The sequence below is a fragment of the Sander lucioperca genome, chromosome 13, assembly GCF_008315115.2.
Source record: "Sander lucioperca isolate FBNREF2018 chromosome 13, SLUC_FBN_1.2, whole genome shotgun sequence".
NCBI classification, from domain to species: Eukaryota; Metazoa; Chordata; class Actinopteri; order Perciformes; family Percidae; genus Sander; species Sander lucioperca.
Genome location: NC_050185.1, coordinates 33,057,729 through 33,083,638, shown reverse-complemented (window position 1 = coordinate 33,083,638; position 25,910 = coordinate 33,057,729). Strand labels below are relative to the sequence as shown.

At 40.8% G+C, this 25,910-nt stretch overlaps 1 protein-coding gene across 2 annotated transcripts in view; it reads left to right on the top strand.

Moving 5' to 3' along the window:
* The window catches only part of tmem132e (transmembrane protein 132E), a 380,117-nt gene that overhangs the window by 239,861 nt on the left and 114,346 nt on the right, over positions 1 to 25,910 (top strand). The window contains exons 1-2 of one of the 2 annotated variants that reach the window (XM_031308031.2): positions 22,824 to 22,902; positions 23,517 to 24,489. In XM_031308031.2, the coding sequence (XP_031163891.1) occupies positions 22,824 to 22,902; positions 23,517 to 24,489 (1,052 nt within the window). Of the gene's footprint in view, positions 1 to 22,823; positions 22,903 to 23,516; positions 24,490 to 25,910 lie in introns of those variants that run through there. The other variant, XM_031308032.2, reaches the window with a different exon arrangement.

Below are 25,910 nucleotides of genomic sequence, written 5' to 3'. Positions count from 1 at the left end.
TATGTGGGTTCAAAAAACAACATATAATAGACCAGTTTTTAGGCCTATGGTATCGTGTTTATACAACCGTTGTAAAGTAAAATTATTGAGAAATGTTAATATTATATTACATTTAATATAAATTGCACCAACAGGGATTGATCTAAACCTAGGATTTATGATAGAGTTTAGATTCTCTGCCCGAGCCCGACCCGGGCTATCCATTACCTTATTATCCTATTTGGGTGGGGAGATAGCTATGCCATAATCAGAGATATTATAAATATATATATATAGGCTATATAAAAGTAACAAATGTGTACAAAAGTTAGGCTGCAGTTACAAAATGCAGCACGTGTCATGCGCGGAGTCTCCTCCTCTCGCACGCATCACCGGGAGCTTGAAGATGTAAAGAAAAAAAGAAAAACAGGAGAATTAACTTTGAGCACGTGTGGAGGAAAGTCGGAGGTATGGAAGCAGTTTAAACAAGTCGTGGGCAGGGACAACAATATGTTGTTCATCATTGTTTCTTTTTTTTTTTACGTTTCTTCATTCGGATCCACTTGCGATCCGTTCCATTCTAAACAAACAGCGCAGTTTACATGCTTCGTCCTTGTTGTATTATTCTAAACAGATTTCTGCAGTTCAAACAACTCTGAATTGTAGTTGAGAACGTCAGTTATAACGGCCCACGTATTAAAAAATTGTCGGGTTTAAATCGGGCTCGGCCTCATAATTACAGTTAATGTGTCGGGCCGGGCCGGTCTCGGATGCAACGTGCTCGTGCAGGTTCGGGCTTGATTTTTTGGGCCGATCTAAGCTCTAATTTATGATACCTTTGCTAAATTTAGTTGCATTTTGTGACTGTTAGCAGACTAGATACAATCTCTTAGTTAACCTACAAGGTGACAAGGATATCTTGTAAACTAAACCAATCAAATGTCAGTGGTAAAAGGATACATTGAAATCTAATACATTGTAGAGCTGGCCAAAAATTAGATTGTACCGGCTCAGCACTGCTACTTACTGCCCACACTCTTTAAGTCTGACATTACAAAAGCTCTTGGCTTTTGCCCCACAATCCATCTAAGAGTTTAGATTTTTACTGTTAGACCAAAGTGGTGGAAAGTCAAGCAGACTGACATTACCACCTGGAGATATGACACTTGCTTCCCTGCATCGCTATAGTCTACATTTGCATTTTGGCATTTCAGTGCAAGCTGTAAAATGGACAGAGGTCTTAGGCCACTGTTAAATGATGGGAAGGATGAGCTCTGACCTCTTTGGTTCTCACTTCAGCAATTCACAAATTCGTTGATGTGTTTACTGTGTCTGGCCATTCTGTTACTCTCCATTTCTTTCGCCAGCTCTTTTATAAGGCCGAGCACATGTAACACTGCCACCGCTAATCTCCCTTTCCCATGTTTTATCACCATGACAGAGGGAGTTGTCATACAGCGCTCCACAGGCTGAGTAATCCTTTAGACAACATGCACGCATGCAAGCACTGTTTATTCAACGCCTTTGATTGCAGCACAGAGGAGAGGCTTCATATCTAGAAGAGGACGCACACACTAGCAACCTGGACACATTTCTGTGAATAGCAGCCTTGACATTTTTTTTTTAGTCCTGGCTTGTACAGTGATGTATTGGTGTTTGGCAGGGTGCTGTCAACTTGGTTTGGAAATCTTGATCCACTGTCCCATATTGAGGATTAGAACTCCAGTTTTAGCACAGTGGAAACCAAGCACCCATATGCGCCAAACGGTAGGCATTCCCCCTGTTGAGAATATCCCCTCATGGATTTTCCCCTGCAAAGTAACCATTAGTATCTTTACAGTCTCCTGTGAAGCTGCTGCAGTAGGCCTATGCCCCGTTTAATGGTCTGAAAACAAAAGCCTTGACTTCTTCCCTTGCAAGGTCCATTAGAGAACAATGCTAAATCTGACATTCACGACATCCACTTAACCAGCCTCCATGTTGGCAAGGCTCTTTGTCATCCGCCTATTCTTTTGTCTTGGCTGTTTGATCCCTAAACAAACAATCTCCTTGCCCTCCTATTCATTTTTCAAACCAAAAGCCATAATATCTCCCTAGACGGTGAGCACTACCCCATACATGCGTCTACGTGGAGAGCTCCAGTGCATTCCATTAGCCTCTCGAGCAGAGTGTTAACCTTAGCCTTTGTAGCGTAGCAGGAAAATTGCTCTGGAGGGAGGACTCCGTCACTTTACCTGTTTCCGCTGTGGTCCTTTAGTGCGTAAAACTTGGATTCACTCTCTGAGTGCTTTAAAGTAAAAAAAAACTGGGACTCTATTGTTCTCTGCTCTCAATCAATAAAACATATGCCTCCACATGTTGGGGTTTTGTAAATATTTAATTTCACCACTTGTTTCCTTTTATCTGCCAAATCACTAAAGGAAGATCAGGAAATCTTTCCTAGTCGGTGACTTTGAATTGTTTCCTTTTATACGCCCCATTTGAAGCAAGGAAACAAAGTTAGAATCACTAAGGGATTGGAAAACCCCTGTTAAAATGGCTGTTCTTTAATGTCAGTTACATCCATCCTCAAATACAGCCCTGCCTAAGGTTTCCATCAGTAAATTAATGTAAACGCATACCTACTCTATGCCTTGGTTTACATCTCATTATTAGAGAATTGTGTTTATTTATTTCCTTTATGCTCTCTCTGAAACACTTATCCAACAGTACTGTACTCAACTAGTGTGAAACAAGTTATCAATCATAATTTCAATCCCTATAAACCCTATATTTACCCTGTTATTGTGCCCCTGCGTGAACCTTGTTGATAGAAACGTAATTCCCTGTAATGGCCTGTATTTAAACCTTGCACAACTACATGCACATTATTATGCAACACCCCTTTTGTTTTGACTCCAACTAATGGAAAATGGATTAACTCAGAAGAAAGGCAATGAATTTGAGTTCTAAATATTGTTGTCTTTATCTTTGTGCACATTATTGAGTTCATTATTCAACCTGCATAAATCAGCATTTGGCCTCTTTGTTTATTCATGATTGGTCTACGAATGTGCTCTGTTCTCATAAAGTTACCCAGTGACACTGTAGAGTCCTTTTAATATGCCAGAAAATGATGCCGATGTAAGTGACAAATGCCTTGTCAAGGAAAAATGGCAGAATATATGCAAACTGCACAATCATCCATAATTTCTTTGTGGATAAAACCCTAAAATTTTATACTGATCCAAGTAAGAAAAACAACATTCAAACTCCAAAATGGATATTTATACATTGTTTTCCTTCTGTGGAGCTTCAGGCTATGCTAAAATTTGCTTTCATCATTTTTACTGAGGTTTAATACAAGGAATAAATGGCTTCCAAATTCCATCACTTTGTTGGGCTCATTCAGAGTATCACAACAAGTGAATTCCAAAACTGTTATGAATGATCCCATAATAAATCAGCTTTGTTTTCAGTGAACGCCCCTTTAATCCTTCAAAAGAAATGAGAAATTGCAGTATACAGCTCCATTTAGATGTGTTGTAAAATAATTCAAATGAAATCCTTAGAATTACAGAATTAGGTACATTGTATAAGAATTTCTCCCATCTAGCGGTGAAATTGTATATGACAACCAACTGAATATTACTTTCTAGCCCCGCCCATTCCGAGCGCGTTTTAACTCCTACGTTGGCCGTATTATTCCAAGATTAGCATGGCTTCCAGTACGAGTATCAGTGCTATCGTTATTCTGTGTATTGTACTTTGTACTGTGTATTGTGTGAGGTTAATAGTGTAAGGCAATGTTTACAGCGTAGGCTACATATTTTTCTCTGTGAGTCAGAGATCAGTTGATGCGACGGAAGTGCGAGGGAAAGCTAAAGGAAGAGGGAAAGGTAAAGAAAAACCAAAAGACAGAGCCGGTGGCAGTGGATCGGTGAGACCTCCTAGGCAAAGAAAAACTAAAGAGACACTCTCCAAAGATGACGAGGAGAGTGGAATCCCTTCAAAGACAAAGGAGAGAAGCAACGGAGGTTTGTGTTTTTAATATATTTCTCTGAGCAGTATGAACAATGTCAATGAAACCGAAATTAGCTCTTAGTATCTCCATCATTTACATACAGCTGTTCTAGCTGTAGCCTAGTCTGTGTTACAACTGCATGTCGTGAGTTGTCTGCCAGGGAAATCACAACGTTATGCACAACCATGCTATAGTTAGCCAAGCAACTATAAAACTTTGAATTTACACAAATAGGCTGAATTACCTGTTGAGAAGAAAGTAGGCAACTTTGGCATCCCTTTTAAAATCCTTGCTCCTTATGAGCTCTTTCCATCTTGGAAAAGCCACTCCAATATTAACTTTGGTCTTGTTGCTTTGCCTGTCGTGTTGTTGTTTTAATTCTCTTTTTTGCTTCCTTGGCAACTCAGTTACATGTCCTCGAGAATTGGCGTGATCCTCCATCTTCAACAGGCTTTCAAATCTGCCGGCAGTCACGAGTAATCTCCCGGCTGGCATTCGTCACGGTGCCACTGAGTGTAAAAGCGTGAAAGGCGGAGGTATGTCCCTCTTTGGCTAATGTATTTTAAAGATGGAGGCGCAACATGGCTGCCGCCATTCGAGCGACTCGCTTGTATGTATTCTGAATGGCAGATTCTACGTGTAACAGTAGTCTAGCCTTCAGTAAGCGACATTACAGTGCACCAGATGTCTTCTTCCAGGATAGAAGCAGTTGGCTAAAAAATATTTTTAGAAAAAATCCCATCAAAAGTGAAAAGCAGAAACTCCAAGAATCAACTGTCTTCACTGATAGGCAATTTATCCTGTGAAGTAATGCCTTTATGGGAATTAATCTCGCAGAGCAATATTAGTGAGCTTTTATGTGCAAATGTCAATTTGCAGAAGGAAAGGAGGAATACCTTGAAGAAAAAATATCCCCAGGCAGCGATTCTATGGTTTGGACATTATAATGGCCAGTAATGTCAAGTTGAAATTAAAGGAATTTGACACTAGCAGTAATTTTCCAGAGTACCGTGGATCTTTAGAGAGTTAGACCGAGCAGGGGACTATAGCACAGGTACAGATACTGTATGTTAGCGATGCTGAATGATGCCTGGTCTGCTAGTGACATTTAAGAATGAGCTCATTAAAACCATGTTAAGACACTGGTATTGTACATTCAACCATATAAATCTGCAAGCAGAGGTACAAAAACTTTACATTTTAGCTTACAAAAGTTTTGTTTTATTTACTGTTTAGAATTTTAAAGACACTGCACTTGCTCACTGTTTCCAATGCTTTATCGAGGTTAAAGATCTTACTTGAGTTCGTGCAGTCTCTGTTGCTTCCCGTCCCTCCACTAAATGACTGAATATTTGAGTTAAAACATTCTATGTCTCTTTTAATCTGCCACTGGAGAAAAGGCACCTTATTACTATGCTGGAATCAAGATTTTGCGCTCTAAGCCTCTGCTTGTCCCCGAGCAAGTGCTTTTCCTGACACCCCTTTTTTAGCTTGTTGTTATGGTGATTTGGCAGCGAGTTGTGCAACCCGTCACCATGGGAACAACACAACTAAAAGCTGTGTGTTTGTGTGACAGTGATATGAAGAAAATCTGAAACAAAGATATCCTTTTCTCTTCCCCGACAGCACTGAGGCATTCCACTCAGAAAGCTCCACACTGGCTGTGCGGTGGCCATGACACTGTGAAGAGCTGGTGTACAATAGACCTCCTAAACAATAGACCAAAGGCTGCTGTTGCATTTTTTATTTGAAAGGCATCACAAGCAGTGGATAAGCTGTGAAACCAAAATGTCACGTGGGTCCCACGAGGGGAAAATGGGAATGTTGATTTAGCCAGAGCCTCTTGACCTGAAAATCAAGGGTGTATGATGTCATGCGGAAATACTTTGCCCTAGTGTTACAAGAGGGGATTGTGAGGTGTCTATCTAACCTTTTTTGAACAAAGATATGGACTCAGTAAATTCTGTATATATACTGTATATATTATAGTTGGAATATATGTCTGCACAGATAACTGATGTTATCGATGAAAATTTAAAATCAGATTTGAGTTTAGTTGATGAGGCATTTAGAAAAGATCTACTTTTTCTTTTTTACAAAAGTCAGAGGACCCGTTCTCACTCCAAACTTGTAAAATACGGACGTTTGGACAGTGGCTGTAGTGTCTGAAGCGACGAAAAAGGCGTCCTTCAGCATGTTTATATAACTTACCGGGGAGAGCAGGCAGCTACACGGGGTTTAGCAAGTAGTATGTAAGGCCGAAATTTCGCATAGGGATGTTGGTTGGGGTGGCGCATGGGTCAAACACAGGACTTTCACCCAGGAGACCGGGGTTCGTGTCCTACTTGTCACGTTTCCTAAAGTTGCTTTTTTTTTTAACCGTCCTGTTATTCCCGCATGTCACGGAAACGTAAGCCCACCCACGACCTTTTTCTAAACTCAACCGTCCCCTTCTTACCGCATGTCACAGAAACATAAGCCCACCCACGACCTTTTCCTAAACCCAACCGTCCCATTCCTGCGTGTCACGGAAACGTAAGCCCACCCACAACCTTTTCCTTAACATAAGTGCGTCAAAAGGGACACCAATAGTCCCGACCAAGCGTGTTTAGTTAAAGCGCGTTATATGACGCTAAAGGAGACTTTTAGCGTCAATAACAACGTCAAAGGCATCTGACCAAGCATCGGTATTTTACGAGATGGGAGTGAGAACCTGTTGACTTCTAACATACAAAGAGTTTGGCTCATTCGTGCATGTAAAGCTGCATAAGAGGGAGCAGAAGCACTGATTACGACACAGACCAATGGCATGGCAAGATAAAATTATGGTCTTCCCTGATTGTTTCTGTATTGCTGATTTAATGTCATCAGCTACTGCAACGCCACTGTCTTCCCACATTTACATTTTCCAAAAGTGCTTATCCTTAATTTTTACTGAAGATAATTTATTTTAGAGAACAAAAAGGTAGTGCCATCATCAATTAATTGAAAAATATCTATAATGGAGACAATGTTGTGGTCACATCTAGAATGTATGGTGTGAACACTGTCATTCAGACTGCTATGAGCACCTTAAAATGAGCTTCCTAGCAATCTCTGGAGTGCTTTGTGTGTGATGATAGCCTAAAATGAATCAACCTCCCAGTGATGTGAATTGTAACATTTTGTGACTTGGCAAATACGTGAATAACCAAGACCACAATATTTCTCTGACCTTAAAGGACATATCCAGACTGTTATCTAACAAAAACCTTTACTACCAAGGTCTCCGTGATACAATCCTAGCCTGAAACATTGGTAAATTGCTTGTTGCTTCAATCCACAGGACTACATACATTTAGAAGTCTTTTCCAAAAGCAACACAGTACAACGTAACAGGAAAATGAAAAACCAAGCTGGAAGCTCCCATTTCAGATCCCTGTGTATGTGGGAAAAGTGAACTCTCACTCTCCCTCTCACAGTAACCACTGTCAAGGTGCCTCGAGCAAGTAACCAAACCCCCCACTGCTCGGTGGTCAACAAGAAGATGATGATTGTGGTCACAGTGGGTGGCTCTCAGATGTAAAGGAGGATGTGGCTTAAAGCATTCAGGCTCACTAATAGCTTTCTTGAACAAACAAAGGTTATAAAAATGTTAATACCATGACTAAATGAAATATATACCAGCTAGAGGATGAAAAGTATCCCCTTCCGGCAATGAAATTTCATGATCAGAGGCAGGAAAATCAAAAGCAGAAAGAAAATATTCACCCTTATGCCGCCTCCGGCCCCTTGGCAAATAACACGTGTCTACGAACCAATCTTAGTTCCTCATTGCAACTTTTCCCCACAGGCCAAAATAAGGTCTCATATTCAATTTGAAAACAACAAACAGATGAGATAATATTTATAGACACAGAGTAGGGATTTCTGGCACAACTTTATCTACTTCCAAAGTGTATGGAGAAAAGAGAGCCTGAAGAGGTCAAAACTCCAGTAACACTTGTAGTATAAAGATCAACTTTTTTGTCAGACAATAGTTTCTGCTTGTGGACTTGATGAATTTACCTTGCATGTAGTCTCGCTTTACCAGACCTTCCTCCACAGCGCTGCGGAGGAGGGTCTGGCTACTCCACACGGCATTCTGGGATGGGACAAAAACGTGCTCTGCAAAATAGCCTCGGGAAGGAACTTGTTTTGGTGGAACATGTACGTTCAAAGGGTTTTTTTAGTCATGCAACAGAAAACTCAGATTGAACAGATAGTCTAGCTAGCTGTCTGGATTTACCCTGCAGAGATCTGAGCAGCAGTTAACCATAGTCCTCATAAATTCACCAGAGTTTAAAATTCCAACACAAAGAAAGCAGAAGGTAACAGACATCGGCTGAAAAGACATGCATCCGGCGGAATTTCCGGCGGCATCGGAGCAATCCCGGAAGTGGAATGTCATGGATATAGACTAAGTGCAACATAATATAAATATGTAAAATATAATCTGTCCAAGGTGAAAAGATCTGTGTGTGCTCAGTTCAGGTCTGGTATACTCCATCTCCATATTGAAACAGGATGGTGGTCGGGCACCAGTGAGGAAGACACGGTGTTATTTTGTGTTTGTATCTTTGTGTTGTCCATATTATCATGATTTAGGATTGTAATTATTTACCAAAGTTGAAGTTAAGAGATAATAGCAGGATATAGATCTGTGAGTTTGGTTTTTTGAACATAAACAACATAAACATATTGGGGTGGCAGTAGCTCAGTCCGTATGGAGTTGGCTCGGGAACCGGAGGGTCGCTGGTTCAAGTCCCCATACGGACCAAAGTACGGAGTGTGGATTTGTAGCTGGAGAGATGCCAGTTTACCTTCTGGGTACTGCCAAGGTGCTCTTGAGCAAGGCACCGTACCCCTGCAACCGTTCAGGGCGGTGTTCCAGCACTGGCAGCCCACTCACTCTAACATCTCTCCATTTGTGCATGAATAGGTCCTGAGAATGTGAGTGTGTGTGTTTCAGGCCTGTGTGTAGTGATTTCTAACAAACAGAGTGTAAATTGTAATTTCAATAAAAAGCATAAAATCAAAACATTTTTATTTGCAGACTTTTTAGAACAAGCATGGGTTAAGAGGAAGACTTCTTTGTATTGATGATTCTCGGTCTTTAATTTAAATGATTTAATTAATTATTTATTTTTCTGTGGCTGTAGTTTTATTTTATGTATGAAATGTATGCTGTGTGTGGACCTTGGACTGGAAGCTGTGGATAAAATTACTTTTGTATAGGTGTCATGTGTCATGTAATTCCGTGTAGGATTGGCCACTTAGTGGCATGACACGTAAATAAAATATCATTCATCATTCATTCATCATTCATCTTTCAGCAACAGTCGTGTGACCTTCTCACTGTACAGACTAGTTCCCGGATGTGAAGAAGAAATCCTATTTGGAAACATTAACAACATAATAACTCCATAAAGATGTAAATCTGAAATCCAAAATTGGTCAGGAATCCAATTACCAAATGGATCATCCAGGGTCTAGCTGGCTTGTTTGTTCATCTATGACTTCTTTTCATTATATTGTTATGAACACTTAGTGATTATTATTTGGAGCTCTTCTGAATCAACTGAGAAACCAGATTAGAAGAATTACCGGCATTGTGCGAGTAACAAAGAATGTGAATGAAAGGAATTTGAAAGAGTGGAGGCCACACATAGAGCAGCCATCTCAGGGATGTGGTCAGCACTTACCTTTTTTTCTTCTAATGAATAAACAGCCTTAAAAGGAGTATTTTTCGTGTTTGACGGGAAACTGGTTTGTAGGTGGCTGCGTGTGACAGAGAAAGGGCCACTGGGTTGTCCTTCATATTTAAGTATAAGCAGTAATAATTAATTAAATGGTGTTACCATGGTTTACTGTAGGGCAATGTTACAATCACAAACAAGACGCGCTCTGCATAGTGAAACCTGCAGAATTAAGATATTTAACCTCCCTGTGAATCTATAGAGATGTCCTGATTTACATTAAAGGACTATTTTCTTCTCCAATTGTATGGCTGATACTCCAATGTTTGCAGTTCTTGTCACTTCACATGTGGCTCAGCCTGGGGGGGAATATATGGTATATTTAAATGAATTTACCTAAAATTAAAATTGATCATTGTACATCTTCAGTTGGTTTTCAGTTAGTTTTTGTATTTTCATGGGATTTGTTGACAATAACAAAAATACAGAATATAGCCAGCCTTCACCTTGAGCTTGTTAGCTTTCCTGTTCTTCAATCTGTTCCTCTGGAACTCTTTATATCTGTCTATTTTGCATTGCTCACCATTTTTTTCCCGATAATGAAACTTGCATTTGATCTTCCCAAGACATATTAATGGCTAATACCAGAGGCTGAAAACATATATGGTAATAAAAAGAAGCTTTGTCCAGTGTTGTATCCTGTTACAATGTTCAGCAGTGCTTTATTATCCCCAAAGGGCTGCAATTAGATCTGTGCTGCTGAATCTGGTCAAATACAATGAAAGACTGCCAATGTATAACCTACAAATCAGCATAATTTAGCATTACTTAGACTCACAGTGATTACTCTATAATACAAGTCGGGAAAGCAGGCTTTGTCAGGGAGTACAGTGAAATGAGAGTCACAAAGCTGAGAGTTTTTGAAACGAGGATCCTTTGTATATGCAGTTAGATTCAGTCAATGAATGATATGCCAAATAATGTGAGAGCTATCTTGTCTTCGGGAATTGCATGCATCAGCGTTGTCCTTGCACTCCTCAGGGTAAAGCCATTGGCGGATCAGTCTAAATGATGGTATAAAATGGAGGTAAATCGACTGTAATACAAGACAGTCTCTCATTTTTATGGGTGTAACTTGATATATTTTCTTTCATTCAAATCGTTTAGGGTCTTTTTTCCTTTCTTCGGTTCATGGATGTGTGGCTTTATTGATCGCCGTAGGGAAATTAGGTGGTTTGCATCTGTAAAAGTAATGGGATTTAGCAGGGAAGTAAAGTTAAGTTAAAAGATTGAAAATGTAATCTAAAACAAGCAACACGCCAGTAAAACTAATGAAAACAAGACGATAAAGAAATGAATTGGACTATAAATGGTTTAATTACACTGATGGTATACTTGTGACAATGTTGGCATATAGATGTGACATATAGGAAAGAACTTGCAGTATCTTATTTAATTAAAAAACGTAACCTGGAAAAAGAATTCAAAGTGTAATGCATCAAATAATACAGTAAATCCTTCTGTATAATCCTTTTGTGTAGGAAATCCTTTTGTAACAGCGGCTGAATAATATTGTGAGGCTCAGTTTACCTCACACAGAGTATCCCCTTACTCTAGACAAATCCTGTTGTCTAGAGCCCTATAGATTGGTCAGCCTCAGATCGTATTCAGGCACAAATCATGCTGCCTTGAGGCATTTGCATCCTTTCATCAATACACTACTAATGCATGCAGTGGCTGTGCCTACAAGACTCCATTTGGTAGCAAAGAAACAGAAGGCAGGGGCCATGTGGGATCCGGAGGCACACACTAACTACACATACTAAGCATCTGCAACTTCATAGACCAGCTCTATGTGATTATAGTTGCGAACACCCCTTCTCTCCTGGACTCTGTGTTCCTCTCAACTTCCCACACAGAGGTTCAGCTCTCTGGTACTTGTTGAGGTTGTTGGTGAATCCCTTGCCAACTGAATGTGAATTGATAAGCTTCTTTGTTGACCTCTTCAGCTTCCAAATGTATTCAGAAAACAGTGTGGCAAGTGTTAAGACATAAGGCCTTCATCTGAGACTACCAGCAGTAATGAAGAGAAACAGAAACCAGTCAGCAAAGCAAGAAAAGCTGAAAGAAGACTTCATACAACATAATTATTGTAACATGCACATTTCTATACGTTTTGCATTATGAAGTAAAAATAAAAATAATTTAGAGCTTGCAAATGCAAAGTCATAAAATAAACAAAAGGTCAAAGTCCTTACCACTTGTGTAGCCTGATGATCTAACATAATAATAAAAAAGGATTTGTTAGAAATGTGAATGCATGTTCTCCCATTAGTTTCCATTCATTTGTGTACAATGTAAAAAAAAACTATTATCAACCTCTTAAAACTACTTGAATTGTGAAATCCACCACAATAAAAGTCAAGTCTACATTCTTTTTTTTGCCAATATTAAATTATTGTTATGAGGTCACACAGTGTAGACTTTTTAAACCAGTCTGTACTTAAAACTGCATTACCACACAGCTATACCGTGACAATGACCGATAAGCATATGAAAATGAATGGTAACCAACGGCTGCCTGGAAAAGAAAAAAATACATCTAAAAATACTGAACTGTAGAGCATGTGTTGAATGTGTAGGAGCTCAGTTGTTGCTTCATTCAAACAGCCTCTGCTGGACCAGATGAGGGTGACTGATAAAATAAATGATGGATGGTTTTTATGGGTGCATATAAAGAATCAATGATGACATGTTCCATTTCCCACTGATGGTGTCACACTGGTTGTATATTCTTCCTTTTTAATCTGCAAATCAAGCCTCATTAAAGCTGCACTATGAATTTAATGTGGAAATACACGGCTCTTATCAGCCTAAATTACAAAGCAAGACTTTAACAAAGGAAACATTCCATCTCCACTAATTGAGACCCTGTAGATTCACGAAATTACATCCTTGTGTCAGACATTTCTTATCCACAGGGAGTGATTGATTGAAAACTGAGGGCAAAGTTTGAACCGTGTCCCGAAACCCTTAAAGGGATTCCTTCTTCCAGAGGAAGTTGGACTCACCAGTGTTAGATTAATAACCCTTCTCTTCCTTTTGTTATCCTTTAGTATCAAGCATCACAGACTAGTCAATTCTGAGTTTCCCTGAGGAATTCTGAGCAGTTATAATATCTTAAAGTTTCTCTTCTAAATAGTTCCTAATTTCATGAGTTTTATTTACCAACACATTTCCCATGAGAGCCAAGAGACTAATGGTGATTTTCCATACAGACCAACAGAATCTTCATATACATGCTTATAATCACCTGTAAATACAGTACTCTCCACAAGGAAGCAAAAAATGAAAAGCCATTTCATTGTAAAGGTCAAGCAATGTCTGTGGATAGATGGGGGTAGAATATTAATAAGAGATTTCCATAAGGGGTTTGTTTGTAAAACCAAGGTGACTAAGAGGATTATTAGGTGAACAATAGATAGTTTATAAATTCTGTAGAATAGAGACAGGTTATTTATCAGGGAGAGGCATAAATAGAAAGCAATAAAAAAGGTTTGTGTGTAACACTATGTATTTCCAAAACACATAATGTTTTTAAATCTATCAGTCATGTGTATTTTTTTCCAATAAAGAGCAATCAGAGGATTTTGATTGATTACAAATCCACCTATTTCCAAGATAAACTACTTTCAGTTATAAAAAGGAATGTGATAGCACAAATATTTTAAATATAACTTGATTCCATTTTGCAGAAAGTCCTAAAGTCACAGTGAAAGGGAAGTTGGAGCATATTTAGCTTCAGTACTGTGATGTATTTCCAACTGAAGGAAGAGAATTAAATAGAAATTAATAAATTGGCACATAATCATAACCAGACGTGCCAGATGGTTTGTTAACACAGAACCGTCTGCGAAGCTGTCATTGGAAACTGTTTGGGAAAGGACAGGTGCTTTCAAAATATACCTGGCAGTTAATTGGATAAACCATCTGTCTATGTGGTCCGCCATTGTTGTTGCGGCCGTTACATACCTAAACCACACTCTAAGCTGCCAGTAGCTCCTCACCTAGTCACCTATGTTGGAGCCTGACAAGATGGACTTTCGTGTGATACATGATCCTGCAATATTTGCTTGATCTTGTGATATTGCGAGAGACCAGCTGCTGTGCAAAGTAAACATATTCACACTCTTTTGGTAATGTAAATAAGGTTTTTTTAACCAACTGATGTCACAAGACACACCTCCTACTATGACTTTGCTCTGCTAGCTAGTAGGGCCTACAACAAGCTGTAACAGTCACGTGTGGTTTGATAGCATAGGCAGGATTGATAGAAAAATGTATGTATACTGGGGGTTGCGTGACTTCAGATTTTTTAAAGTTGACTTTGATGTGATGAAAGTCAAGTCGACGTTGACTAGTCGATGATGACATCATTAGCCTAATAAAATCACAGGAGAAGTACCTGTATTTTATCACCCTTTAATATCAACCCTTGTATTGGTTTTCTTAAGAGGCTTGCTTTGTGTAGCTTAGCCTTTCTATCATTTTGCAACCTGTCCAACTTATCAGCAAGCGCTTTTGTAGTGAGCTTAACTAACGTTACCCGTTTTTCAGTTTGTGCTTTAACACGCTACTCCATTGGCGATTTTAGACATTTTTAGGGGGGTTCATTGCTGTCTGTAGATTCCTTCATGTGCGGCTCATATTCTTTCGGATGTTTCATGCGCAGGTGTTTTAACAACGACGATGTTGTGTGTTGTTTGGGGTCCTTGCTACCGCGGGACATGTTGGCATTGCGGGTTGGGCGTGTGGCTCGACTTGGGTCACCTTCTTTTGGCTGGGGGTGTTTTGCCGGGCGGCGCTTTTTCTGCTCGGAGTTCCATTTTCACTTTCTCACAGCCTACTGCATTGAACAGTCCACCTACGTAAACACCTTCCCGTAATCAACGGCGGCGTCATTACGTCGACCAGCGTAGTATATACTTGGAAGGTAGGGTTCGGTTCAGTGGAAAAAAAATTCTAACCCAAACCCAAATCCTGGATTCGGTGCATCCCTAACATAAACATAGCTTTGGCCAATCGGAGGTGGTTGTCTCTCTCTATCTGATCTGTCAGAGGGAGAGCAGGAGTGGGTTGTGAAGTTTAACATTGGTAGTCTCCAGAGAAGAAGCTGGTAATTGCATGGTGCAGATTAGAACCCAAATTGAAACGTAAGAAACTAAAATTTCTGAATATTAGAACATTGTGTAAAATTGGTCGTTATTACTGTGACTTATAAATTGTCAGGTTTAGTTCCATCATTGTGTTAATAGTGTCAAAAAACATTAGCTGACGTTGTTGTTCAGTAGCTAGCTCAGAGTAGTCTGGCTATCACCAGACCAAGCTCAATCTTTTAAGGTTGAACATTAGTCTGGGGAGTCTGCTCTGTATTTTCTACTGCACAAGAGGCGTGATCAACGGGCATAGTTCAAATGACTCTGTACGCAATTGGATAGTCCTTCAACCAACCAGACCAACGATCCGGGTGACGTACTTTGCAGAGCTGAGCTCCATTCTTTTGGCCACCAGCGGGGGCTAGCTGGTAAATTAGGCTTTTACCAAAGCCGGTCGGTAGTAAGTCAGCAAACACATCCTTCTTTTTTAGGAATTGTTTCAGGGCAAGTTTCTGTTCCGTTTTCAGAGAAAACTTGCCTTTGAAATCTTTTAAAACAGCAGTGACAGCAGCATCAACGGGTTGCTGCGCTTCGGTGGCTGCCATGTTGAATGTAAACAAAAAGATGCTTGCCAACGCTTCAGGCAGCTCTCGACTAGTCGACTAGTTTGTGCAACTCCTAATGTATACACCAAGTTCAAGATGAGTCATCAAAACATTATAACATTTTACAGGAAGAGAAAAGATAAGGATTTTGCAATTAAATCATATAAAGGAGGACTGGATATTGATCCTTATGTGAATTGGGGGAAATTGTGGGGTCACCAACCTGGGAAGTTTCCTTGTGCTGTTCTATAAATCAATGTCCAAGAGATGCAGCTTTGAATCTGTTTCATGGCTGAAATAATGAATGACTGAATGAATGATAGACTCCATCTGGCTTTTATTTGTGTGGGTCTGGCAGCTCTGTGGACTTATTTATTTGTCTTGTCAAATCTCTGGCTATACATAAACTAAAAGGACCAATTGGAAACCGGTTTAGTTATATAAAAACGTATACATGTTCCGGTTGATGCATTGCTCACCCATAAATGTGATAAATCAGAAAAACAAACTTCAGGCTGTGCTTCTCTACATTGTGTCTACTTTGTAAATGCTGCTGGTGGACATTTCATGATGTGACCGTCATGGAGCCAGACAGCACACATGCTGCAGCTGTGGACGACAGCCCTTAACCGGCCCTTCCGATCTGTGTTTCTGCTTCATTGAGATGTCAGTTGTACATGATGTGATTACTGACGGAATGATTCACATCTTAGTCTGACGGAAATGTGTTAGACGTGTGTGCACGCTTAAGGGGACACATAGCATAACACAATATATGACAAGTAGCATGTAGAATGATTTCTACTTTACTCTAAATCACCAAAGTGATGTGATTTCATGGGAATACATGGACTGGACAAACCTTCCCCAGTGTGACTGAAACGTGAATGTAATTTCCCTATGCATATAGATGACATGATGAAAACTGATTAAATATAAAGTCACACACAGTTTTAGATAATCCAGCTGCATTCCATTTGTAAAGGAAATCCAGGTCTGACTGAGATGGAAATAGACATTCCTCAGAGAGGCAAAAATAGGACTAATGCCGCGTTCTGTTTACCTTGGAACTTTGAAGCCGGAGCTGGGAATGACGTCATACCCGAGTTGAATGCGTTCCATTTAAGTCGGATTTTCATTGTTTTCATTAGCTCTAGCCCGGTTAGCTATTGTTAGCAATACCAGTTGATAACAACGCATTACGCCGTTTTTTGTGCATGCAAACAGCGTAACAACATGTCCACAGATAGAAGTTGAACATGCCTGTGTGAATGACTGATTTAGTGACACAAATAAGACAGAAGTGCTTATAACTTTATGTTACTGCAGCTTTCACAACTGTTGATACAGGGGGCAGCCATGTTGGATTTTGAACTCGGGCTACTGTGAGGTTGTCCGAGTTCCGAGCTCGTAAATCTGAGGTCAGGGGGCGTGTTTCCGACTTTGACCTCGAAAAATCAGAGTTCCGAGGTAAATAGAACGCGGCATAACTGCACCAGTGCTAACAGAGCCTATATCCCAGGCTAACATGTCTTTTCATCTGCACTTTGTGTTGCATTCATAGCTAATTGAATGATAATGTGAACCATTTTACATTATGGGTATTTGCATACACTTCTCAGTAAATGTGGAGTCTGAACATAGAATACTGAAATTAAAAGTTGACAAGAAAAAGTGCAATAACTGTTTGTTAAAGGGTAACTGCCGTTTTTGTTTTTCAACCTGGACCCTATTTTCCTATGTTTTTGTGTATAATTGACTGATGTTCCCATCAGTCAACAATCTTTGACATTGGTCCAGTATTAAGCGAGATTGCTACAGTCAGCAGCGGCGAAACAAGCTACAATGTAAGTTAATAGGGAAATTTTGTACAGCTTGTATTTACCTTCACAAAAGTGCTTGTTTTTCCGCTGACAGGCTCAGATTAATATTCTAAGTGTGTGACAACATTATGGAAAGGATTTCTAAGGAGGTCGACCTTTCTGTTAAAGAGTAAGATCCTTTTTGTAAATATAAAAACAGCCACAAAATTGCGTTCGCTAAACCCACCAGACTCCATGTAAATAAACAGTCATTTTAGCATCGCAAAATGCACGTCATTCAAAGTCGACAGAAACAAAATAAAACTTTGAAAAGCCAATTTGGGTCGTCTGTCTACTTTTCCAACCATCACAACTCTACTTTTGATTGAAATAAACACATAGTTTACCGATTTACATGTGAAAATATGTTGGCGTTCACACTTAATACTGGACCAATTTCAAAGATTGTTGTTCCTATCAGTCACTTACACACAAAAACATAGGAAAATAGGGGCCAGGTTGAAAAAAAAATGGTAGTTACCCTTTAAGTGTAATTCCACAATGTGTGAGAAGTGTGTATGTTGTTGAGTGAGTTGAAAGGTATTATTTCACCATTCCAAATGTACATGTATTATATATATACACGTATTAGCAGTGTAGTGATTCTCAAAGCCGAATAGAAGGAGGGAGGGAGTGAAGGGTAAGATAATGTCGATAGCGATGCCCATGGCGCTGGAACATTAGTAATGCTGTAAGGATGCTCCATCTTTCTAAACCCACTCAACAATTTTTCTTGACCTTTTACTTGAAGAGACATTTATGCACTTCTCTACCTCAAGATCAAATGTCTGCCCTCCTCATAACAGCCTCTCTATATTTCCCCTTGACTTGGCAGCCAACTTTTATGTTTGACAGCTTTTGTATGGGCAGCAAGACATACAGTTAAGTGTTTCATTTAGTAACTATGGAACAAGGCTTTTTCGACTCAGTCTGCTCAATGCTTTTGAGGACATTAACCAGCAGCACAACAGATACTTCCAGATCCTTATAAATTTGAATGTGTAGAATTTGTATTCTTTGTTGACATGAAGAAGGTGGTTGTGGTAGTAGACTATTCAGATTGAAAGTGTGGCCTATAACATACATTATCCTAGGAATATATGCTTTTCCAGATATTTTGCTCCAAATATGTTTGTCTTACAAGTAGTATGGCCTAAGTGTATGTTGAGACCCACTGAAATTAGTTTGTTAGTTTTAGTACAAATTAAACTGACATTTTTCAAGCTTTAACCTCCTGCTTTTTGTGAAAATGATGCGAATTGGTTGCAAGGAACCTTTCCTGCATTTGCTTCTGAGAAAAAAAGGTTAATCTAGTTCGAAAACACAAAAGAAATTCACTCAATAGATTGATTAGATTCTCCACTGAATGAAATCAGCCATATTGTGGTTGAAAACATTCACTTTTTTTCTTATCTAAAGAGTATATGCAGTCTGTTATTGACTTGAATACTGACACTGTCATTGGCGTCACTTGTTACCCCAGCGCATCAATCTGTGACGCTCCACTGCGATCGCCGTTTTAAACACGGGGAACTCTTGGTTAACGTTGTGAATTCAAACAAAACTACATAAAAACACTTAGGTGTAGGAAAGGATCATGGGTGGGGTTAAAACAAGTAGATTTCTAACGTAATTAAAGAGACGCACGGGGCAAACAGTATATGAACCGTGGTCTCCTGGGTTAAAGTCCTGTGTTGTTTGACCCATCTACCACTCTGACCTCCTCCCTACTTAGACTTTGTCGCTCTTAGTTCTGGAGCACTTGCTCTGAGCGTCTAATATTGCTGCGGATGGATTTACAGTTGAAAGCCCGGCCCACTTCATACGGACGCTCAATGGTGCCTTGTGCGTCGGTATGACACGGCAAGGGCTGTGACAAAGCGTTGGTATTTGATGCCCTGGGAATGAGAGAAGAGTAGAAGTGGCTTTAGCCTCAAAGGGGCCCCATACTTTCATTAATTGACATCAGACAAAGTAATCTGATGAATACAAAGTGCCCTGAGACTAGACACCCACTCGTTCCCCTATCACTCTCACACACACACACACACACACACACACACACACACACACACACACACACACACACACACACACATACACATATACACATACACATACACATAAACACAGAGCAGATGTTTCACGTAATGGGAGCACAACAGGAAGAGAATTCAATTTGGCCCCAGGTCTAATAGGACATCAAGTGAAAGAGGAAGGCGATAGGGTTTCACAATGGAAGCCCATCTGTGTCCATGCTCCCCTTCAAACCCACCTACCCAGTGATGTTGTTACACTGAAATGAGACAAGAGAACCCTGATGCATCATAGGCTGTAATCACCTTCTCAGATGACACCATAGGGTCTCTGGGTTGAGAGGAAGGGGCAGAGATTAGTTTTGTTTGATGGCATTCAATGCATGTATTGTCATTGTACAGTTTTATTGCATTTAAAAGGGATTAGGAGACTCCTGGGCGGTAGTCGGGTGATCTGCAGGCGTAACACAAAAGTATCTGTGTCACTGTTGGTTCACAGTCCCTAGGAGGTTGACAGAGGCAACAGACCATTGTGCGTTTGGCACAATATACTCAAAATACTTTTGCAAATGACTTTGTTGCAGCAACATCCATAGCCCTACTACTATTCACCACTGACTTTGATATGATACAGTTACAGAATGTATTTCTGTTGCCGTCATTATTATAGAAAAAGAGGACGAATAAAGCACACTTGTGGACTACAGGAAGATGCTGTTTAATAAACGTTTATCATGGAAGAAGGTGGGGAAATCAGTGTGTTTGCAGCACAGTAAGTGGAAAATGGGACTCTAGCTCGGTGGTCCAACATATGCTGACACTTTTGATTGTGGAAGTCTCTTATAATTTATTAATGTTAATGTTGACTCTTATAAAACATTTGTTCAAATAGTCACAGCAAAATGGCAGCAACATACAATTAAAGACACATCTCTATGACCACCACAGTGTAAACTCTTTTGATCACGCTTGAAAGATTTAAATCTTCTTTCAAGAAATACTGACATCTTGGTTCAAGAAAGAAGTCACAATCAGTCCTCTGTGGAGAGAGATTTTGTCCCTAAATGTGAGTAATTGCTTTGTATTTTACCAATTTCCTCAGGTTATTGCTTCACATTGCTGCAGCACCGTGTATAAGTTGGTTTAACAGCTAGATTTTATCACACATCACTGATGATGCAAATGGTCCCATATTGTGTTGTTATTGTCTTGCACATCAAATAATGTCAGCAAGCTGTTTGGAGTCACAGTCATACCTTTAGTTCCCTGATATAGCCCTACAGCTTCCCTGTGTTTAAATGAACAGATGCAGATAAGATAAGCAGTCGACAGTGCAGAGTAAGTAGAGAGTAAGTCAGAGGCAAACCGCTTTAAAATCTAAATTACCATTTAAAAAAAAAAAACAGCTGCTAGTTGGAAGCCATTTTGTTGTGGGCTGTTTGGCCAGCAGCAGGTGCTTGTGGAACACATGGAGACACATCTCTTTAAGAGCCTTGCTCCAGGACACCCCAACAGTAGTGTCGAAAGGCAGGGTAAAACATCACGCATTCACTTTTCAAAAATTCCCAGCAGATCTGGGGATTGAAGGTTTCTCTGCGCTGTAGGCTACTGCTGCCTCAAGTGAGAGAAATCGAGCAAAGCGGTCTGTAATGCTGTTCCAATATCTTTTTACTTTTTAAACGCAGCAAAGAAATCATGTAGATCTTTGATATTAACATTGGCAGGCATACTAGGTGTATATCCTTATACGTGAGGCCCATATTCTATCTTTTCCCGAGGCGAGGATAGGTAGTAGAGTCTCCCAGTATTGGTAAAATATACAGTAACGGTGGGAGATTTGAATGGTGGCTCTGCATTTGGACCCAGGACAATGAAACAGATGGCGCTCTGGTAGAGGAGCCCTTAAGGAAGTTTGTGGAAGGCTGTGCATATTTGTCGCTTTTAATGTTGATCAAGGCAAGAGCAGCTCTTCTTTCGAAACACACACACACACACACACACACACACACACACACACATTCCTGCGAGGTAGAGAGCTTTCGGTCGATAAAGACTAGACAGCCTTTAAGTAGCTTAACTCATTATTATAGGTTCTCCAGCCCTCTCTATGGCTACGATTGCTCATTTGTAAGTGCAGGATGTGTCCCCGGCTGTGGCTTCATCTTTTGTTGCCTCCGCTGTTTGCCATTCAGTTTATGGGGCCCACACACACACACACACACACACACACACACACACACACACACACACACACACACACACACATCCATGGATCCCTCTCTCTCTTTTATTATGGGAATTCCAGGCACATGTGAGTGAAGCAGGGAGGCTAGTCAGATACCCCTCCCCCTCCGGGCGGTATCCCCTCATTCTCATGGATTTCTCATGGGGCTAAAGCAGATGAAGGGGGCGGGGGAGGAGGAGAAGGAGGGAAAGAAGGAGGAGGTGGAAGAGGAGGGAAAGAAGGAGGAGGAGGAGGAAAAGGGAAGGAGAGCTAGACTAATTCATCAATAATCTTTACCTAAGCCCTCCCTCTCCCCTTCTTCTTACTCTCTCTCTCTCTGCCTGGAGGCATTCAAGCAATACATCCATCCCCCGCCCACCTCACATACACGCACACACGCACACACACACACACACACACGCACACACACACACACACACACACACACACACACACACACACACAGAGAGAGACACACACAGCCCTTATACACTCACTTACATGTACACACATAAGAGTCTGCCTGAACACGTCCAGAGGGATAGGATGAATCGAGCTGGAGAGTGTTATTTCTTTGGACTCCATATGTGTGTGTGTGTGTGTGTGTGTGTGTGTGTGTGTGTGTGTGTGTGTGTGTGTGTGTGTGTGTGCGTGTGTGTGCGTGTGTGTGTGTGTGTGTGTGTGGTGTAAGTCGAGTCCTCTGAGGGCTGTGTGTCTTAGCTCTGACCGGGAGCTAAAATGGTGATTATAGACTAGAGACTAGGTGTGGCAAGATGGGGCGGCGTCAAAGGCTTTGTCTATAGTTCCCGTACAGCCCACCAACCGGGAGGAGGCTCTGCCTGTCTATCAGAGTCAGTCCTGGAGCCATGCACACAGTCTGGGATTGAGCTAGCTGCTGTATGGGGCTGAACCACTCTCAAACCAAGACCTAAGCCACGGGGAATAAGACAAGCACAAGTTCAAGAAGCTCAGTGGAACCCTTTATGCCAGATACAAGAACATGACCAAGTGAAGAACTGCCGGAGCATATTCGTCTTCTTTTTTTTCACCCTCATTTATTCTTCTTTTGCAACTTACGAAGATTTTCTAAAGAGAAACTAAAAAAGAAGCCAAACTTCTGTGGAGTTCCTGTTGAGTAACACATCTTTTGAAGAGGTTTTCCTATTGGGGAATTCAAAAGATCCTCTTGATTTTTTTTCAGATTTAAAGGATGCGAATTCAATGATAGAACTATTTGGAATATGGGACTTTTAATCTATGATTTGGACCATGGGGACAGGCAACTATGTTTTTGTGCTCAGCTCTGGGTAATTTTGATAAGTATGTCATATTTATTCAGTTTGTATTACAATGATTTTGCCCTAAATTGATTTAACTGTTATAACTTAGGTGTTAAGCTATGTTGACTTGTTTTTCTCAACAAGTGCAGCGCAGTACAATGGATAAGTGTATGCACTATTCAAATACAAACTCAAGTTTCCTGTTTTATTCTGTAGTTCAAGACGCTTGTGACTTTGTATTTTTTTTAAAGAGTTTTGTGTGTTATCTTCAAATTGTTGAATAGCCAAACACTTATTGAATGTGTTGTTACTTCCCAGATAAAAGATCACATGCTGTGCACCTTGACAATGTGAACAACATGTTCATTCGGATGTGCTTTTGGATGCTCTACATGTATTGACCAGTTATCATCTGATTAGTTTTTTGTTTTTTTTACCTTCTCCCTTTTTCCTCTCTACGGCTGACTGAGCAGACCTCTGTGACTTCCTGCCTATATCTCATTCATTTTTTTGATTCATTGACCTCTCCTCCTTGTGTCTCTTACTTCCTCACATATTATACCTATTTTCTTTACTTTACTCTTCACTCTTTCTGTTAAAAAAAAGAGAGACTGTAAAGGTTGAACCTCTCTCTTCTCCTTCCTCTCTTCACAGCTCTTGCAGGTGAAATCTCTCCAACCAGCTCAGATGCCCTCTTCAGCTCCTCAGCAATGACAGCCAGTCATTCACCACCCAATGTGTACCTTCCCGCCAACTTTAAAATGTCCAATGCACAACTGGCTTTCTTCTTGCGGAAGGCTCAGATCACAGGACAAACAGTTGGCGGCGGCAGCAGCAGCAAGAGCAGCAGTAGCCCCAGCACTGGACACCCGCTGCAGCGCTCTGAGAATTTTGTGGTTTTCCAGACAAAAGACCTCCCTGCCATTAACATAAGCTTTGGGCCTTTTGCCTGGGACCAGACAGTATCCAAAGAGTTGCTCCAGCCAGCTAGTCCACTGGATATTCCTGGCCAGCTGACAGTCAACTGGAAAGTGCGGGCCTTTATTGTCCAATCGCGGGTCTTCTCCAACAACCCCACAGTCCAGGTGTTTTTCTACATTGCTGGCCGTGACTGGGATGACTTCAAGGCTCAGGACAAGCTGCCCTGCGTCCGTCTGCATGCCTTCCGAAATACCCTTGAAAATAAAACCTCCTGTCGCATGAAAGGCAACCTGGCGCAGTGCTTGGCCCAGCTGGAGATGCCTCCGTCCTGGTTTAACACCAATGTAGCCCCACTGGGTCGGAGGAAAGGCTCCACTGACGGTCTCTTGGATGGGCTAACCAGTGAGACCCTCAGGGTTGAGCTCTACTACACACTCCATGGGCCCAATCTGGATGGGGAGTGCAGTGAGGGCTCAGGCCATAGGGCTGGTGGTGTTTCCAGGGGAGAACCTCTGTCACAGCACCCCCTGCTGCGCATCGGGAGCATCAGCCTGTACCAGGCCAGTCAAGAGCAGCTGCTGGTGGACAAGCAGTTAGACAAAAACATGTTCCTCAGGCTACCAGAGAAGCCCCTGAAGCCTGGAGAAATCCTCAAAATCTCCCTCTACTTGATGCCGAACTCCACTGTTGAACAGTTCACCCTCAAGTAAGTCTTCTTTAAAATGTATACTGATGACATACATGTGTGTTCTGATTGCTTCCAAATTCATCCGGTTTTCATCCTTAATGTCACTTTTAATGTGTTTGTAATCACACATTCCCCTTTGGAAAGAAAATGTGATCAAGCTCTTTACATGCACAGCAGAAGCTTATTCTGAGAATCTTCCTGTTTCCATGAAAACATGTACACAAGAGTTATAGATGAATGAATGCTTTGCCTGGTAGACCTCAGCCAACATTAGTCACCCCCCCCCCCCCCCCCTGTCATGAACTGCAGTCACATCTGCAGTCCCCAAGGGACAGGCTTGTAAGAAATATAGGATTTACATCTCCAAATAGCCCTCCATTAATGGAATAATTATCATAGAACTGGATGTCTTCATTACAGTCTTGAAAATCAGCCTCATTCAAAGCAGCATAATTAGATAAAGGTTTTTGCGTAAACTCAAAATTAATTGCACCATTGTACGAAAGAACATGATCATGGTGTGCATGTAAGTGTTGCCAACGTTATGTAATACCAAGTCATGCAATACCAAGTCATGCAATATTCTCTGTCTTGAGCTTTCCAACACATGAGCTCCATGCCATTTATGTTCATTTTAGTTCTAAAGAGCCAAATGAGCATGTAATCACATATTTCACCCATCTCATTAATTTCTCCTTCCCTGAGCCCAGTGATGTGCCAGCAGTAATTAAAGTCAGGTAAGCTAAAAAGGAGACAGGGTTAGCAGCACTGTACGGTTCACCTTTTGAAGTGGTGGCTTAACATCCAGAGATTTCCTTTTTCTCTCAGGACAGGATTTTATGAATAATTTGCAGTGAACTGCTTCTCAAAGCAGTTTGTGTTAAAATGCACAAGGCCTGCGCTGTTTGACCAGGTTATGGTTGTGGATCCCATGTTGAAATGTCTTGCTACAGTAAACCTTATTCCATGCTCATATTTTCTTGTTGCAAATTTACTGCTACAGTAACTGCATGTATCCTCTTCACAATAATACACAATAACACAATGATATAATGATAATTTGGCCAAATATTTAAGATGCCAGTTGAAGGATATTTTTGCATGTTTAAATACATGTAATACTAATTTCAACTGCAAAAAGTCACTGAAATCAATAAACTCTATTCTCATAACAATACATTCTAAAATAACATCTACCATTAACCATGATTAACTATAAAATAGCATGGAATGAGCATTTAATGTATTGTGTTGACTCTTGGTTGAGTCTCGCAACGCATGCGTGTTTGAGGGGGAGAAGGGGGGTGGTTGGAGGCGGGTTGGGTGCTTTGGCCCGACTCCCGGGATGGTCCAGCTCAGGTGCAACTTAGCACAACTCATGGTGTTTAAACTGGTAATGGAAACGCAAATCAGGGTGGCATGGTTTGGCGTGGCCAAAA